Source organism: Euleptes europaea, chromosome 12 (assembly GCF_029931775.1).
Source record: "Euleptes europaea isolate rEulEur1 chromosome 12, rEulEur1.hap1, whole genome shotgun sequence".
NCBI lineage: Eukaryota > Metazoa > Chordata > Lepidosauria > Squamata > Sphaerodactylidae > Euleptes > Euleptes europaea.
The window spans coordinates 5,013,013-5,031,692 of NC_079323.1; the positions used below are offsets into that span (position 1 = coordinate 5,013,013).

General features: G+C 51.1%; 1 protein-coding gene across 2 annotated transcripts in view; it reads left to right on the plus strand.

Moving 5' to 3' along the window:
- The first annotated feature begins 744 nt into the window (after positions 1-744).
- EMSY (EMSY transcriptional repressor, BRCA2 interacting) overlaps positions 745-18,680 on the plus strand; it is a 33,303-nt gene continuing 15,367 nt past the window's right edge. For both annotated transcript variants that reach the window (XM_056858265.1, XM_056858266.1), the window contains exons 1-14: positions 745-863; positions 2,909-3,008; positions 4,669-4,743; positions 5,684-5,865; positions 6,419-6,571; positions 7,548-7,801; positions 8,393-8,663; positions 9,282-9,527; positions 9,820-9,969; positions 11,266-11,439; positions 14,160-14,195; positions 14,620-14,756; positions 16,745-16,918; positions 17,583-17,778. In XM_056858265.1, the coding sequence (XP_056714243.1) occupies positions 794-863; positions 2,909-3,008; positions 4,669-4,743; positions 5,684-5,865; positions 6,419-6,571; positions 7,548-7,801; positions 8,393-8,663; positions 9,282-9,527; positions 9,820-9,969; positions 11,266-11,439; positions 14,160-14,195; positions 14,620-14,756; positions 16,745-16,918; positions 17,583-17,778 (2,218 nt within the window). In that variant the 5' untranslated portion in view covers positions 745-793. The remainder of the gene's footprint in view (positions 864-2,908; positions 3,009-4,668; positions 4,744-5,683; positions 5,866-6,418; positions 6,572-7,547; positions 7,802-8,392; positions 8,664-9,281; positions 9,528-9,819; positions 9,970-11,265; positions 11,440-14,159; positions 14,196-14,619; positions 14,757-16,744; positions 16,919-17,582; positions 17,779-18,680) is intronic.

Sequence of the window (18,680 nt, forward strand, 5' to 3'; positions counted from 1 at the left end):
TCTCAGCCCCACCTACCTCACAGGGTGTCTGTTGTGGGGAAGGGAAGGCGATTGTAAGCCAGTTTGATTCTTCCTTAAGTGGTAGAGAAAGTCGGCATATAAAAACCAAATCTTCTTCCCCACTCCTCCACATGCAGCCTGCTGGGTGACCTTGGGCCAGTCACAGTTCTTTCCGAACTTCTCTCTCAGCCCCACCTACCTCACGAGGTGATTGTGGATTTATCACGGGTTGATGTACCCATATCCGGAAGCACTGTTAATTCTGATGGGTCAAGAGTTTACATCAAGCCACCCAAAATATGAGATAAAAATATCTCATAAGATTTATTTCCGGATGTGTTTTTTAATAACTTTCTGTATTTATGACTACCAAGGCAGGTCTGTTCAAGCCGAAACGCGTCTGGTCTAGCATTGGTCATTTACATTGATTGTGTATAAGAATTTTACAATGGATATTTTTATATGTAGCCTGTATTCCAGGCCCTGTGTTTTTAACAATTTTATAGCGCACACCTCGCAATACATCTAATGATTTTGTTTTTAGCTCAACCTTGGAAGCTCTCAGCCCATTCCACAGAGCCTGACGGGCCACCCCGAACGGCGGGGTAGCCACCAGATGGCTGCTCGACGGCCCTCGGAACTGTGGTTTGGCTGGCCTGGGTTTGAGGCCGGCCGACGGCGGCTACAGCCTCGGCAGTTCAGCGTTCCGCTTTCCTCTTGACGCTTCTTTTCTCGCTTGTGCGTGTGTCGGCAGGGAGGCTGAGCTCCGCGGGAGCAGACCGCCGGAGGAACGATGCCTGTCGTGTGGCCGACCCTTCTGGACCTCAGCAGAGATGAATGCAAGCGAGTCCTTCGCAAGCTGGGTAGGCGGAGCGCCTTTGCAAAGTCTGTCTTTTCCCCTCAGGCCTGGCTGCCTTTTAATTTTGTTTCTGTTCTTCATGCTCTCGGACCCAACAGGTCATGAGCAAAACAAATTCAGTAAATTCGACAATACAAAAATAACCAAACACACGGAAATACAATATCTGAGCAGCACAGTTAAAAGGAGGTATCATTGAAAACCATGGATAAAAATTTTGCCGCAGCAAGGGTTACATTTGGATCAGCATCAGCCAATAGCTTTGCAACTGTCTCTTGTTTTAGGGCATGTCCCTGCTTCTGGATGTATACTGTGATCCATTTGTCTCTGGCGAGATCATGCTGGCCCTGAGTGCCCTGGCACCTTGTTATGAGTTGGTGGCACATGTGGAGGAGTCTGTCACCAGAATGCCAGTGTGCCATGGAAACATCTCCAAATTCATAAATGTGGGTGCAGTCACCAGTCATTTGGGATTTCTTACGGATCGCTGGGAGGGCTTTTCCTTCCCCATTCATGCTGTGTTAGAGAAAATCATGTATGTTCTGTGCTTGGCCTGTCCTTGGCTGGTCCAGGCTAGCGTGATCTCAGAAGCTAAGCAGGGTCAGCCCTGGTGATGGGAGACCATCAAGGGAGCCCAGGGTTGCTACGCAGAGGCAGGCAATGACAAACCACCTCTGTATGTCTTTTGCCCTGACCTGGATGGCCCAGGCTAGCCTGATTTCGGGGGATAAGCAGAGGCAGTCCTGGTTAGTCCTTGGATGGGAGACCACCAAGGGAGTCCAGGGCTCTACGCAGAGGCAGGCAATAGCAAACCACCTCTGTTCCTTTCTTGCCTTGAAAACCCTACAGGGTCATCATGAGTCGGCTGCGACTTGATGGCACTTTCCACCACCATTGCCCTTGAGATAGCATTTTAACCGGGCCCTGAGTTCAACCAGCGTGGTGTAGTGGTTAAGAGCAGTGGTTAGGAGCGGCGGGCTCTAATCTGGAGAACCGGGTTCAATTCCCCACTCCTCCACACGAAGCCTGCTGGGTGACCTTGGGCCAGTCACAGTTCTCTCTGAACTCTCCCAGCCCACGCGGAGGCAGGCAATGGCAAACCACCTCCAAATGTCTCTTGCCTTGAAAACCTTAACGGGGTCGCCACAAGTCAGCTGTGACTTGATGGTAAAAAAATCAGAAAAATTGTTCCTGGTGTGTGCAAACGTGGCGCCCTCTTGTGTTCGTGCATTGCCATTGCGTGCAGAACATGGCTGAAGGTTTCTATCTTTGGGAATACTTGAATCCTGCTCCGTTCTGACATCGAACTGCAGGCCTCTGGGTGGAAAGGAATCATTTCTCCCCGCAGTCTAGGATTCTGGAAGCGGGTTTGACTGAAGATTTTAATTCGCAGTTTGCGGTGTGGCGTGGGAGACACACCTCCTGTTTTTGCCAGACAGCTGCATTCACGTATTATAGCAGAATGGTGTTTGATTCAAGGGATTAGGTCTTGCAGATCTGCTCCTCTAGCGGAAGTGCTGGCAGAAGAGGTCTTCCACCAGAGGAAAGCACCTCCACCGGTGGAATAGATCCGAAGGGTACGACCCACATTTTCCCAAACCTGAAAGTTTTCAATCATGCTATGAGTGGTGAAAGGTGCTTGCTGTGCAAGCACCGGGTCATTCCTGACCCATGGGGTGACGTCACATCCTGACGTTTCCTAGGCAGACTGTGTTTACGCGGTGGTTTGCCATTGCCTTCCCCGGTCGTCTACACTTTACCCCCAGCAAGCTGGGGACTCATTTGACCGACCTCGGATGGAAGGCTGAGTCAAGCTTGAGCTGGCTACCTGAAACCGTCTTCCATTGGGATTGAACTCAGGTCGTTAGCAAAGCTTTTGACTTCAGTACTGAGGCTTACCACGGGGCTCCTTTGCTATGAGTGAGAGACATAATAAGAGCAAATTGGTACAAGTCACAAGCAAACCTCAGCTGGTCATGATAGCTAATTGCAATCATCTTCTTTTCAGAAAATATAATCTCTTTATTCTCCCCCTCCCCATGCTTCTAGAATTGGAGGCGTATGCTGGCGTCATCAGTGCCTTGCGTGCTCAGGGGGACCTCACGAAGGACAAGAAAGACCTCCTTGGGGAACTCTCCAAAGTGCTCAGGTACTTTCAGGACTGGTGTTCTGTGCTGTCTGAAACCTTCCAATCAGTAACTCAGTGGTGGCTTTCCAGGGGAAGCTGTAGTTTCCAGTTTTCAAGGGCAGTCCCATATAGAGGGCATGGGAGTAGTATAGAGGGCATGTGTGTGTGACGCCGCAGTGACAAAGTGCCTTCATGTTCAGAGTCATGGAGCGATCAGCCTCTCTCTTAGTTGTCTGATGTTAAGACTGGACGTGATCTGGTACTTCTATAAAGACAAGAATTACCACCTGGCATTGATCTGGAGACCAAGTCCTATGAGGAAAGGTTGAAGGAGCTTGGTATGTTTAGCCTGGAGAGGAGAAGACCGAGAGGTGGTATGATAACCATCTTTAAGTACCTGAAGGGCTGTCATATAGAGGATGGTGCCGAGTTGTTTTCTGTTGCCCCAGAAGGTCGGACCAGAACCAGTGGGTTGAAATTAAATCAAAAGAGTTTCCCTCTAGATCACTGGTTCCCAACCAGGGGTCCGTGGACCCCCAGGGGTCCGTGAGAACTAAATTAGGGTCCGCGAAACAAAGTTATAAACCCATAATAAATTAATATTTTTAATTAAAACTTCTCTATTATAAAAAATATATTCAAATATTATTCTAAGTTTAATGTTTAACTAACAGTTATGATTAAAGTTTATTTTCAAATTCTTGGAATTTTTCTTTTGAACCTTGGGGTCCCTGCACCAAACAAAAAAGTCCTAGTGGTCCCTGGTCAAATAATGGTTGGGAACCACTGCTCTAGATGTTAGGAAGAATTTTCTAACCATTAGAGCGGTTCCTCAGTGGAACAGGCTTCCTCGGGGTGGTGGGCTCTCCTTCCCTGGAGAGTTTTTAAGCAGAGGCCAGATGGCCATCTGTCAGCAATGCTGATTCTGTGACCTTAGGCAGATGATGAGAGGGAGGGCATCTTGGCCATCTTCTGGTCACTAGGGGTGTGGGGTGGGGGGAGGTAGTTGTAAATTTCCTGCGTTGTGCAGAGGGTTGGACTTGATGACCCTGGTGGTCCCTTCCAATTCTATGATTCTCTGACTGCAAAGGGTGATGTTTCCTTTCATCAAAGAGTGGTAGCTTTTGTTGAATTATAACCTACCTTAGAGCGCCTTTGGTATTGCAAGAAGACACCTGTGGTGTCTACACATGCTCGCTACATGGAATCAATGAATTGGTTAGCCAGCAAAGATTTTCAGTTGACTGACAGCCCTGAAAAGCCCTGGACGGCATCTCTTGTGGAGACCTAGACTTGGATCTGACAGCCATGCCCTGCATTTGCTTCGCTCCTACCGCAGCACGGTGTGTTTCCTCCACCACTGCCTCTTCCGTTTGCACACCATCAGTGGCGTTCGATGGGCCCTTGCACCAACAAAAGTTGTAAAGGAATTAGACTGAGCTGCGGCCGGAGCAACGCTCTCAGGGGAGCCAGCGTGGTGTAGTGTTTAAGAGCGGTGGTTTGGACTCTGATCTGGAGAACTGGGTTTGATTCCCTACTCCTCTGCATGAGCAGCGGACTCTAATCTGGTGAACCGGGCTGGTTTCCCCACTCCTCCACATGAAGCCAACTGGGTGACCTCTCTCAAGAATGTATTGTTGGATAACCTTTTCGGCATCTAACATTTTGGTTCTCTCCACAGCATTTCAACAGAAAGGCATCGAGCTGAAGTTCGGAGGGCGGTAAATGATGAGCGATTGACAACCATTGCACATAAGTAAGATGGGATCCCTGTTTAAAATCTTTCAATCTGGGGTTCCCACAAATGTAGCTGCATCCTTTTTTTTCATTGTTTCATTTCAGAGTGTGGCTAACTCACCAGCTCTTAAGAACAGCCCAGTCTGGCAACAGATCTTTAACACAGGGCGTACACAGACTGTGAGGCATTTCTAGCAGAGTAACATCGTTGCCCCGTGTGTGAGAATTGTAGAAGGTGTGCGCACCCCCACAAGTGCTGAAAGTCAAAACTGCTTTCAGCAATAACGAATATCCACCATGCTCTGGAAGTAAAACTTGCTGTGATGTCCGGAGCAAGCGATTGGTGCTTAGGAAAGATTGCAGAGAACTGTCCAAAATGTTTGGGGGAGGCCACGGCTCAGAGGTAGAACTTCCACTTGGCACGCAGAAGGTCCCAGGTTCAATCCCTGCAATCTCCAGTTAAAAGCACCAGGTAGTAGGTAATTTGAAGACCTCTGCTAGAGACCCTGGAGAGCTGTGGCGAGGGGCTATGGCTCAGTGGCAGAGCATCTGTTCAGCATGCAGAAGGTCCCAGGTTCAGTCCCCGGCATCTCCAGTTAAAAGAACCAGGTAGTACGTGATGTGAATAGACCTCAGCCTGACTCTCTGGAGAGCTATGGCGAGGGACTGTGGCTCAATGTTAGAGCATCTAATCGGCATGCAGAAGGTCCCAGGTTCAGCCCCCAACTTCTCCAGTTAAAGGGACCAGGCAATAGATGATGGTCTCCAGTTAAAGGGACCAGGCAATAGACCTCCACCTGAGACCCAGGAGAGCCTCACCTATTGGATATTTAGCATGCCCAAGCTGGTGGCCTCAACATGTAGGAAGAGTTGAATGGCAGTGCCTTGCGGCTGAGAAGACCCATTCAGGCTGTGACTAAATGGAGCACTGAATCAGTACCGTTGTGTTTCCCCCCTAGTATGTCCGGGCCAAACAGCTCTTCCGAGTGGTCCATCGAAGGGAGGCGGCTGGTCCCCCTGATGCCACGGCTGGTCCCCCAGACAGCTTTTACTGTCACGGCAAATGCTGTCGCCAACGCGGCTCTCCAGCATAATGCGGCTCTTCCATCTCCCGCAGAGACGGGAAGCAAAGAAAGCGAGGGTAAGGGGGCCGTTGGGTATCGGGTACGGGGAGAGAAAAGGGCTCGGTTCTTGAAAGGGATGCTCTGTTCTGGCTTTGGCTTTCCCCACTTCTGCAAAAAGGAATCCGAATACTGACCACGGGTGAATTGGGGCCCCCTGTGATTCAGGCAGTACCCCTCCGACCCCAGCCCACGCCATTTTATTTATTTGTTTATTCGTTTAAGGCATTTATGTATATGCAAAAATTCCAAAATAAGGAAGGATCAGAAATATGGACCACTTCTGGTCCCAAACATTCCGGATGGGAGATACTCGACCTGTATGTTGAATCTGTAGCGGAGCCCTCGTGTTCTTTTCTGGGGTGTTGTAGGTTTCCCCTCTCAGCCCCTGACATTTCTGTGGCAATTTGGAAAGACCCCTCCATTTCAGTGGATTGTAACATGTTTTGCGCATCATGTTCAGCATGAGGATGTCAGAGAGGAAGCCTGCGCTTTTAAAGCTGTCAGAGTAGCGAGAGGGCGGCAGGATTCTGTTCCCTGTTCACGCAGCAGACGTTTTCCCTACCTCTCTAGTGGTGGTGTGCTATTCCTACACAAGCACGACTTCCACCCCGACGTCCACCCCGGTACCAAGCGGCAGCATAGCGACGGTCAAGTCCCCGCGGCCCGCCAGCCCAGCTTCCAACGTGGTCGTCTTGCCGAGCGGAAGTGCGGTTTACGTCAAAAGTAAGAGAAAGGGGCATACAAGAAGCATTAACGTAGAGTCCAGAGAGCTTCTTTGGACACTCTCTTGCCTTTATTTTATTTATGAAGGAAGTTTGTGGCTGGTAGCCATGTGGGTCTGCAGTAGAAAAGCAAGATTCGAGTCCAGTAGCACCTAAGAGACGAACAATTTAACGCATAGTTAAACTGTGGAACTCCCTGCCCAGGATGTGGTGATGGCCGCCAGCTTGGAAGGCTTTAAGAGGGGAGCGGACATGTTCATGGAGGAGAGGGCTATCAGTGTCTACTAGTCGAAATGAATACTGGTCATGATGCATACCTGTTCTCTCCAGGATCAGAGGAGCATGCCTGTTATATTAGGTGCTGTGGGACACAGGCAGGATGGTGCTGCTGCAGTCGTCTTGCTTGTGGGCTTCCTAGAGGCACCTGGTTGGCCACTGTGTGAACAGACAGCTGGACTTGATGGGCCTTGGTCTGATCCAGCATGGCCTTTCTTATGTTCTTATGATGCATACCTACCCTCTCCAGGATCAGAGGAGCATCCAGATTCAGATTTACTATTAATTCAGCATAAGCCAGAAGGTGGTGTGGAACACAGGCAGGATAATGCTGCTGCAGTCTTCTTGCTTGTGGGCTTCCTAGAGGCACCTGATTGGCCACTGGGTTTGACTTGATGGGCCTTGGTGATCAAGGCTTTTCTTGCGTTCTTAAGATGTCCAGGTTATAAGCTTTTGAAAGTCAAAGCTCCCTTCGTCAGATATCAAAGAATGGTGATCCCAGGGACCTTCTATCCCAGTCAGGAGGGGGAGGGGTGTTGCAAAGAAGGGAGTCATAGGGTCACCATGAGTTGGAAGCAGCTTGACGGCACTTAACACACACACCCAGAAACTGAGATCCCTGAGCCCTTATAACCCAGTCAGAAGTTGCCCCGCAGCGGCTCCCGTGTAACTAAGAACTAACTGGGGGTGGGATCTTGCAGGTGTGAGCTGCTCAGACGACGACGAGAAGCCCCGCAAGCGGCGCCGCACCAACTCCTCGAGCTCCTCCCCCGTCCTCCTAAAGGAAGTCCCGAAGGCCGTCATCCCAGCAACGAAGACCATCACAGTGCCCGGCAGCCCCAAGATGAGCAGCATCATGCAGAGCATCGCCAACTCCCTGCCACCCCACATGTCCCCCGTGAAGATCACCTTCACCAAGCCCTCCACGCAGACGACCAACACGACCACCCAGAAGGTAGGGGTAGGGGGTGCTTGTGTGCGGTGGGATATGGGTGGGGATGGTGCTTTTGCCTGCCCTTCCAGCCGAGGAGAGAGTGTGGTGTTGTGGTTAAGAGTGGTGGTTTGGAGCAGTGGAGTCTGATCTGGAGAAACAGGTATGATTCCCCACTCCTCCACATGAGCGACTGAGGCTAATCTGGTGAACTAGATTTGTTTCTCCACTCCTACACGAAGCCAGATGGGTGACCTTGGACTAGTCACAGCTCTCTTAGAGCTCTCTCAGCCCCACCTACCTCATAGGGTGTCTGTTGTGGGGAGGGGAAGGTAAGTCAGTTTGATTCTTTAAGTGGTAGAGAAAGTTGGCATATAAAAACCAACTCTTCTATGATCTTCAGTGCTCCCGGACTTGAATCGAGGTCTTCCCCAATACAAGAGACTCTGAACAGTCACCAGAGCCCCATGACAAATTGCCAAAATTGAGCAGGAGAACATTACTTCTCCATTGCTGAAAACTTTCCTTAAGAAGCACTCTCGTGCCCAAATTTCAACTCATGACGAACAAACACCCCCTTTTAAAAAAAATGATTTGTTCACGGTTCTTTTCCAGGTGATCATCGTAACCACGTCTCCCAGCTCCACCTTCGTGCCAAACATCCTCTCGAAGTCTCACAACTACGCAGCGGTCACCAAGCTCGTCCCCACCTCCGTGATCGCTTCGACCACTCAGAAGCAGCCGGTGGTCATCACAGCCCCCCAGTCCACTCTGGTCAGCAGCAGCAGCGGCGGCTGTTCCACCCCCTCCTCCGCTCCCAGCACCGTGGCCGTGACCACCGTGGTGTCCTCCACCCCTTCCGTCGTGATGTCGACCGTAGGGCAGGGTGAGACACTGGTTGTCTTCGGCGGCCGTTTGCTGGCTCGAAGAGGGGAGGGGGTGCGTGGCCCAGAGAGGCAGGAGGTGGGCCTCCCTGCCCCAGGAGGTGGTGATGGCTGCCAACTTGGAAGGCTTTCAGAGGGGAGTGGACATGTTCATGGAGGAGAGGGCTTTCCATGGCTATTCGCCAAAAGGGATGCTAGTCACAACACATACCTGTTCTCTCCAGTACCAGAGGAGCATGTCTATTATATTAGGTGCTGTGGAACACAGGCAGGATAACGCTGCTGCAGTCGTCTTGTTTGGGGGCTTCCTAGAGGCACCTGGTTGGCTGCTGTGTGAACAGACTGCTGGACTTGATGGGCCTTGGTCTGATCCAGCAGGGCTTTTCTTATGTTATGAAGTTTAGTCATGATGCATCCCTATTCTCTCCAGGATCAGAGGAGCATGCCCATTATACCAGGTGCTGTGGAACACAGGCACGATAATGCTGCTGCAGTCGTCCTGCTTGTGGTCTTCCTAGAGGCACCCGGTTTCCCCAGTTCAGCAACTGCCATTCAGCTGTGTGTGTTCGGCTTTCAGAACGAGGGGACACCACCGTCTTAGCTTGCCTCCTCTCTTCCAGGCGTGTCCACGTCAGCCATTAAGATGGCCTCGGCCAGGCTGCCTTCCCCCAAGAGCTTGGTGGGGACGCCGACCCAGATCCTCGCACAGTTTCCCAAGCAGCAGGCGCAGCAGCAGCACCAGCTGACCCAGGCTTCTCCGGTCACCCAGACACCGACACCATCCCAGCCGCCGCCACCCCCACCTCCCCAGCAGTCTCCTCTGCCCCCCGGCATCAAGCCCACCATCCAGATCAAGCAGGAGTCGGGTAATGAGAGGGAGAGCACCTTGGCCATCTTCCGGGCATGGAGTAGGGGTCACTGTGGGTGCTTGGGGGAGGGAGGTAGTTGTGAATTTCTTGCATTGTGCAGGGGGTTGGACTAGATGACCCTGGTGGTCCCTTCTAGCTCTGATTCTCAGCGCAGTTTTCTTCATGCCTCAAAAGGATGATGGTTTAGAAGACGATCTGCACGTGTCTCCGTTGTGTGATGTGTGTGTGTGTTGGCACATGTCTCTTCACTTCCTGAAGCAGCTTCCCCCTCCCTCATTTCTTCTCCCAGGGGTCAAAATCATCACCCAGCAGGTTCAGCCCAGCAAAATCCTCCCCAAGCCGGTCACGGCCACCTTGCCCAGCAGCAGCAACTCTCCGATCATGGTGGTGAGCAGCAACGGGACGATCATGACGACAAAGTTGGTCACCGCCCCCACCGGTGAGTGCGCCGGGGCGGCCAAGCGGGGAAGGAAAGCCTCGTGACGGTTGTGCCACAGGTGGCGTAAGGCAGACTGAGCCAGAGTGGTGTAGTGGTTAAGAGTGGGGGTTGGAGCGGTGGACTCTGATCTGGAGAACCGGGTTGGATTCCCCACTCCTCCACATGAAGCCAGCTGGGTGACCTTGGGCTAGTCACAGTTCTCCTAAAGCTCTCTCAGCCCCACCTACCTCACAGGGTATCTGTTGTAGGGAGGGAAAGGGGAGGTGATTGTGAGCCGGTTTGATTCTTCCTTAAGTGGTGGAGAAAGTCAGCATATAAAAACCAATTCTTCTCCTCCTCCTCTTCTTCCTCCTCCTCTCGTTTTGTAGTATTCTCAAGCCAAATTGCTAACGGATCAGAAGGAACAGTTAGATTCAAGCCCACTATCACCAGGCTAGCCCCGTCTCATCAGACCTTGAAAGCTAAGCAAGGTTGGCCCTGGTTATCACTTGGATGGGAGACCCCCCAAGGAAGTCCAGGGTTGCTACGCAGAGGCTGGCAATGGCAAACCACCTCTGTATGGCTTTTGACCTGACCTGGATGGCCCAGGTAGCCTGATCTTGTAGATCTCTGAATCTAAGCAGAGTTGGCCCTGGTTAGTACTTGGATCAGAGACCACCAAAGAGGTCCAGGGTTGCTATGCAGAGGCAGGCAATGCCCAACCACTTCTGTTCATCTCTGCTTGCGCATTATTTGAATTCTGTACATATAAGTTCCCTGCAGAGGGAAAACTATATGTTAGAGAAAAGGTTTCTATCCTATCCTTCCCCCAGCGCGGTGTAGTGGTTAAGAGTGGCGGATTCTAACCTGGAGAACTGGGTTCGATTTTCTGCATTCCTCCACATGAGTGGTGGACTCTAATCTGGAGAACCGGGTTCAATTCCCCTCCTCTACATGAGTGGTGGACTCTAATCTGGAGAACTGGGTTTGATTCCCAACTCCTCCACGTGAAGCCTGCTGGGAGACCTTGGGCCAGTTCTTTCTGAACTCTCAGCCCCACCTACCTCACAAGGTGTCTGTTGTGGGGCGGGGGAGAAGAGAGGAAGATTGTAAGTCACTTTGAGACTCTTTAAAGGTAAAGAAAAGTGGAGTATAAAAACCAACTCTTTTTCTAGATCTAGTTTTCTGCATGCAGGGCCTTTTTTAAATGGAGGAAGGATTCACGTAAGAGCTCCCACTTGCTTTGGCACCGAGCATCTATTCGCAGCATTCAATGTTCCAAGCCTCTGTTGATCCCTCTCTGTATTCCTGCCCTAGGGACTCAAGCAACTTACACCCGTCCGACGGTGAGCCCATCCCTTGGGACGCGCTTGACCGGCACACCCGGTGGCGCCACGTACGTCAAGACCACCAGCGGCAGCATCATCACCGTGGTCCCCAAATCTCTGGCCACCCTGGGAGGAAAGCTGATCAGCAGTAACATCGTCTCCGGTAGGTGTCGGTGCACGGGCTTCAAAACGCAGCCGTTAAAAGCAGGGCCTGGCCAGTGTTCTGTGTGAATGAAGCAGGTCCTCTAGAACCAGTCTGAAAATCTCCCAGTCCATCCAGTATGCTTTTTATTCCACCGCGCTCCCAGGGAGCGCACGGCTACGTGTGTGGTTTCCCCATTCCCCGCTGTATCCTGGAATGGCGGATTAAGCTCAGGGCCTCTGATCTACCCAAGGTCAGCCTGTGAGCAGAGTGGGGATTGGAACTCGGGTCTCGCAGATCCTAGTCAGGCATTCTAACCACTGTACTGCGCAGACCCTTGGGAATCCGTGGAGGGTCCCGAGAGCAGAGCCGACCAGGAAAGTTACCTGCTCTCGGAGATAACATGGACGGAACGTGAGATCTCCTGTGTGCAAAGTGAGCACTCCACAGCTACCCACCTGAAGCTATCTTCGGGATAAAAATGTAAGAGGTGGGCTGCAAGGGGGAACTAGCACAGTCCCCCCTCCAGTGTAAGACCAATTGTTGACAGATTTCCCCCCCACTTATTTTTTTTTTAAGTCTTCTCTAAAACATACAGCTGCCTCAAATTAAAAATCTTAAAAAACTATTCTTTTTAAGACCTGTGATGCTTTTACCAGTGCTAGCCACAAGCTGGCTCACAGCAGCTTTGCTTCATAGCCCTAGACCAGGGAGGGGTGGGGTTGCCAACCTCCAGGTAATTGATAAAGAATATGCCGCCACTATGGCATATAGTTTTAGCATTTAAATGAGTTGTGCCAAAACATAGCTTCAATATTAAACTGAACTCCCACTGAATTATATTTTCATCAATTTCCAGAAGTGCTTAACACGATACATATAGAACCTTTCATTTACAAAAACTTGTACATGTGGCAACAGTCCAAACAAAAGGGGGGGAAGAAGATGCAATAGTCCAAAGAAGAGGGTGGTACAGGTATCCGGTAGTTTCTCCCTGTTTTCTCCCCCACCCCTTTTGTTTGGACTGTAGCCACATGTAACTCGTTTAAATTAACTATATGTCATAGTGGATGCATATTCTTTATCAATTACGATTTTGGCAGTTCGAGTTTATTTTATATCAACCTCCAGGTAATAACCTCCAGACCTGCTATTACAACTGATCTCCAGCCGATAGAGATAGGTTCACCTGGAGAACATGGCCGCTTTGGAAATTGGACTGTATGGTGTTGAAGTCCCTCCCCTTCCCAAACCCCGCCCTCCTCAGGCTCTACCAATGGCAAAGAGGGACCTGCCAACCCTAGAGAGCTGGGGGAGGGGTCAAATATATTGCCCAGGGCCTGGATCCAGCCCATTGAGAGCTCTTATCTGGCCCACGGGCCAGCCAAGGCAGCCACTCCCCAGTCCTGATCTGGGCTGGCGAGCCTGCTGTGGGCTCACCAGCCGAGGCAGCCGCACACCCCGCTCCCGATCTGGGCTGGTGAGGCGTGACCCGGTTCGGCCAAGTAACATTTAAATCATATCCGGCCCTCGTAACAAATGAGTTCGACACCCCAGCCCTAGACTATTCACTTGTTGGAACGGCATAAGCCAGCAAGTCATAGCTGCTCAGTTTGCTCTTTATAAGGTGGAACAATATTGGTGTGCCCAGGGAGCAAGCGTAGAGCTGAGAGGGACCTCCAGGGTCATTTAGTCAAACCCCCTGCACAACCCAGGAAATTTACAATTCCCCTCCCCTTCCCACTCCCCCAGTAGCTTACAGTCGCCTTCTCTTTCCCTCACCACAACAGGCACCTTGTGAGGTAGGTGGGGCTGAGAGAATTCTGAGGGAACTGTGACTGGCCCAAGGTCAGCCAGCAGGCTTAATGTGGAGGAGCGGGGAATCAAACCCGGTTCTCCAGATTAGAGTCCACTGCTCTTAACTACTACACCACAGTGGTTATCTTGTCTGTTGTGGCTCCAGTCTCTGGATTTAAGTATCCACAGATTTGGCCATGACGAGAATAGAGATACTGAATTTGTCTACACCACAGTGGTTATCTTGTCTGGTCATGGCTCCAGTCTCTGGATTTAAGTATCCACAGATTTGGCCATGACGAGAATAGAGATACTGAATTTGTGACAGATCATAGAAACATAGAGATGGAAGGAACCTCTAGGATCATCCAGTCCAACCCCCTGCACAGCACAGGAAATTCACAACTACCTCCCCCCTCCACTCCCCCAGCGACCCCAGCTATATGCCCCAAAGAAGGCAAAAACCCTTCTGGCAATCTGGCCTGGAGAAAAATTCCTTCCTGACCCCCAAGTGGCGATCGACGTTCCCCCTGGGCATGTAAGAAAGGGCCACCAGAGCCGAGCACTGGCTCATCACTTCCTGCCCTCCCTCTCGCGATCTGCCTGAGTTCGCAGCATCAGCCTTGCTGTTAGATGGCCATCTAGCCATTGGGGAACAGCAGGTCCCAGGGTGCGACGCAGGTGCACACCATTTAAGGTGCGATGCTCATAACCTCCTCAACAGATCGTTCAGGTAGATGCCAAAGGAACGTGAATCCATCCTTCTGTACTGTTGAAAAGCATCTTGGTAACAGGGACACGTGTTCAGTCTGTGGTTTTTTTGTATTAAACTTCTTTCTACCTTCCTTCCCCTCCCTCCCCACCCCTCGCCTGCAAATTGGCAAAATCCTAGCAAATACGACTGTTTGTAGACCAAACTATTTTATTTTCACTTTTTTTTAAAGGTAACTCCTTGATGAAGACCTATTTTCAACAAAAAGGTATCCAAAATGCACACTGCGCGAGAAACTTTGTCTGAACTCTACACGATTGTCACAGAATGCCCCCCCCCATTTTGTGGGTATTTCCCTAGCGCAGGGGTCATGCCTAGAGCCCTCATGCGCTTGGGACACCAGTTCTCGAAGCCATGTGCGCAGACCCACTCCCCCTCCTAGAGGGAGGAGGGAACTGCTTCTGGGCTGGGCAGTCCCCTGTTGCATATCAATAGCTTCCATACCCGGAAAAGAAAGCATGCTGCATCTGCCGCCCATGTTCTCTTGCACATGTTTTCTCCCCGCCTCCAAGTTTAGTAGGAAAAAATCCACTGAGAATTGAATGGCCTGGGGGGGAACTGTTGGATCAATGGCAGGGTTGCCGGTCTTAACCCCTAGGCCTCCTTTCCCCCCTTGTGTTTTTGCTTTCAAGGGACGACGACCAAAATCACCACCATCCCCGTGACGTCCAAGCCGAACGTGATCGTCGTGCAAAAGACGACGGGCAAAGGCACCACCATCCAAGGCCTTCCTGGGAAGAACGTTGTCACAACGTTGCTCAACGCTGGGGTAAGTGTGGAGTTGCGTTGTCGGGACTGTAAAGCTGGCCCCGAAAGGTGAAGCAGCGTCAAGGAGCAAAGTTGTTAGGGTACCGATGGGGAAGTGCTGTCATGTCTGTCTGTGAACACATGAAGCTGCCTTATCCTGAATCCCTTGATCCATCAAATTCAGTATTGTCTACTCAGACCGGCAGTGGCTCTCCAGGGTCTCAGGCAGAGGTCTTTCACATCACCTACTTGCCTAGTCCCTTTAACTGGAGATGCCGGGGATGGAACCACAGACCTTCTGTATGACAAGCAGAGGCTCTACCACTGAGCCACAGCCCCTCCCCATGGCTCTCCAGGGTCTCAGGCGGAGGTCTTTCACATCACCTACTTGCCTAGTCCCTTTAACTGGAGATTCCAAGGATTGAACCTGGAACCTTCCGCATGCCAAGCAGATGCTCTACCACTGAGCCACTGCCCCTCCCCATAGCTCTTCAGGGTCTCACACATCAACTACTGCCTGATCCATTTAACTGGAGATGCCGGGGATTGAACCCTTGACCTTCTGCATGCCAAGCAAAGGCTCTACCACTGAGCCACAGCCCCTCCCCATGGCTCTCCAGGTTCTCATGCATCAACTGCTGCCCGATCCTTTTAACTGGAGATGCTAAGGATTGAACCTAGGACCTTCTGCATGCCAAGCAGATGCTCTACCACTGAGCCACAGCCCCTTCCCCTCTAGTATGCCTTTATCCCATCCTTCTTCATGAAGTTCAGGCCAATCTGCATAGTTCTCTTTCCCGTTTTAGCACAATAACCGTGTGGGGGTAGGTAAGGCCAAGAAGGTCAGGACCAAGGTCATCAAGGGACTTCCATGGCGGAGTGGCGATGCGAACCTGGGTCTCACAGATGCCAACCACTACTCCACACGGAGTCCATTTTAAACATCTCTGCAGGACCTCTGCATTTATATCTACAGAGAGGATTCTGTGATACTTAGGGAAAATTCCAGTGGAATCGGCTGCGTAAGGGAGGTGGATGAGGCTCCCCCTCTCTGGCAGTCTTTTCAACCAGCAGCTGGACAAACACTTTTTGGGGCTGCTCTCGGCTGATTCTGCATTGAGCAGGAGGTGGGACTAGATGGCCTGCATGGCCCTTCCCAAAGAAAGCCAGCGTAGTGTAGTGGTTAAGAGCGGTGGTTTGGAGTGGTGGACTCTAATCTGGAGAACTGGGTTTGATTCTCCACTCCTCCACATGAAGCCAGCTGGGTGACCTTGGGCTGGTCACAGTTCTCGCAGCCCTACCTACCTCACAGGGTGTCTGTTGTGGGGAGGGGAAGGGAAGGTGATTGTAAGCTGGTTTGATTCTCGCTTAAGTGGTACAGAAAGTCGGCATATAGAAAACAACTCTTCTCCTCCTCCTCCTCCTTCTTCTGGGCTGTAGGCAAAGAGGGTCACATGCACGCTGACCAAATAATTACAGGTGGTCTCCCTATGGGCACCATCACCTGGACCAGCTGTGAGTCGCTCTCCACCCTCAAAGAAGGGTGGACTTTCCAGCTGCATTTACCCTTCTGCTCGAGCTGACGGAAATCAGGTTCAGAAGCAAAAGGCCTCATCGGCCAGCCTTGCCAGCAACAAAAATGGCAGCCAAGTAGAATTTCTACGAGACCACCTTTCTGCTCAAATGTACAGTGCGTCTACAGACTTAAAATGTTAAATGAGGTGAAACTTCAGGACATTCTAAAGAGGTGCAGCGGTAAAAATTTGCTGTTTAGCAGTTCTTTAGAAGGAGGAAGGGGGATTTGGCATGGTTTTGAGAGTCATTTCAATGGTACAGCCCCCCACTGTCACGGCGAGTCATGCCTCAGGAAGAGAGCAGGCACGCAGCAAAAATGTGCTTGCCGATAACTTGAGGAAGCGAGCCAAGCTGCGAGGATGACTATGGATTTTAGACTAGGGCATCTCTGCCTCTGAAAACCTCCCAGACATCACCTGTATGTCTCGTCCTCAGGGAGAAAAAACGATCCAAGCAGTGCCAGCCGGGGCGAAGCCGGCCATTATCACAGCCACCAGACCCATTACGAAAATGATCGTCACGCAGCCAAAGGGGATCGGTTCCGCCATTCAGCCGGCGACCAAAATCATCCCCACCAAAATTGTGTACGGCCAGCAAGGAAAGACGCAGGTAAGCAGAACAGGATTTTGTGTCCGGGGGGGTGGGGGCAATCGCAAGAAGTGTTGTGAAGTGTGGTACAGGCGGTACTGCCAGCTTATTCGTTCTGATGCAGCTCCTGTGCTCAGATGCCTCCTTCCATATATGCCTGGGTTGTTATAATTCTGCTTTAATACTGTTATACATGTTGTATTACGTATCTATATGCATTATAAGTTATGTTATTAGACCACTGATGAAGGCCAGGGGGGCGAAACGCGTTTGGATTGTGGTTTTAGTTTATCAACCTGTATTAGCTGCCATTTTGTGCTTTCTTTTAGAATAAAATTTTAATGTTTTTAGTACAGATAATAGCTCCTTAAAGTAAATATATTTCTTTACATAATTGAGTCTTCTTCCACCCAGCCTTTGGGTACCCAGCTTTGGTTTAAGGTTGGGTCTTTCCTTCCCCCTTTTGTTTTTTGTCTTTCCTGTTCTTGCCAATTGCTTTAAAAGCCAGGTTTTGAGGGGAGAAGAAGCAGGATAAAAATGCAAACAGTTCAAAGATCTCCATACGACGTGACAGTTCCGAAACGGGCAGATGCTCGGGCCGAGAGCTAGTCCCCGCTCGGACCGATCCGTATGCGTCAGCTTGAAGCCTTGTCGCTCAGGCGAGATTATTCTCTTTGCCTCTCAGGTGCTGATCAAGCCAAAGCCGGTGACCTTCCAGGCCACTGTCGTGAGCGAGCAGACGAGGCAGCTGGTCACTGAAACGCTGCAGCAGGCGTCCCGCGTGGTGGAGGCGGGGGCCGCTGCATTGCCGGAAGTGAAAGAAGAGCCCCAGGCGTACGCCGACAGCAGCTCTTCCACGGAATCCTCACAGGGGTCCCAAGGTGAGATCCTTAAAGATTGCCAGTGGGCCTTCGTTGACTTCATTTATACCCTGCCTGTCTTGCCCATGGAGATCCAAAGTGGCTCACGTTGTTCCCCTCCCCTCCACTTTTATCCTCACAACAACCCTGAGAGGTAGGTTAGGCTGGTAGCGTATGACTTAGCCCGAGGTCACCCAGTGACCTTCCATGGCAGAGTGAACACATGAAGCTGCCTTGTACTGGATCAGACCCTCGGCCCATCAAAGTCAGTAATGTCTACTCAGACTGGCAGCGGCTTTCCAGGGTCTCAGGCAGAGGTCTTTCATATCACCTAGTTGCCTGGTCGCTTTAACTGGGGATGCCAGGGATTGAACCTGGGACCTTCTGGCATGCCAAGCAGATGCTCTACCACTGAGCCACAGCCCCTCCCCATGGGGATTGGAACCCGGGTCTCCCGGATCCTAGTCCGATGCTTCAACCACCGCACCATGCTTTGAGTGAGGCTGGTTGCCTGGTTGTCCTGGGATGGGGTTTGGTCCCCGCTTGGACAGAACAACTCTTACGAAACTGGACTTTGGCTTGGAGAGCTAGTGTGGTGTAGTGGTTAAGAGCAGCGGACTCGAATCAGGTGAACTGGATTTGTTTCCCCACTGCTACGCATGAAGCAAGTTGGGTAACCTTGGGCCAGTCACAGTTCTCTGAACTCTCTCAGCCCCACCTACCTCACAGGGTGTCTTGTGGGGAGAGGAAGGGAAGGTGATTGTACGCCAGTTTGATTCTTCCTTAAGTGGTGGAGAAAGTCGGCATATAAAAACCAACTCTTCTTCTTTTTGGTCCTAACTGTGACTTCTGTTGGTAAAAGATGCATGAACCAGCACAGGAAAGGGAGGGCGGTGATTTTCATCAGTTCCCCTCTACCAGAG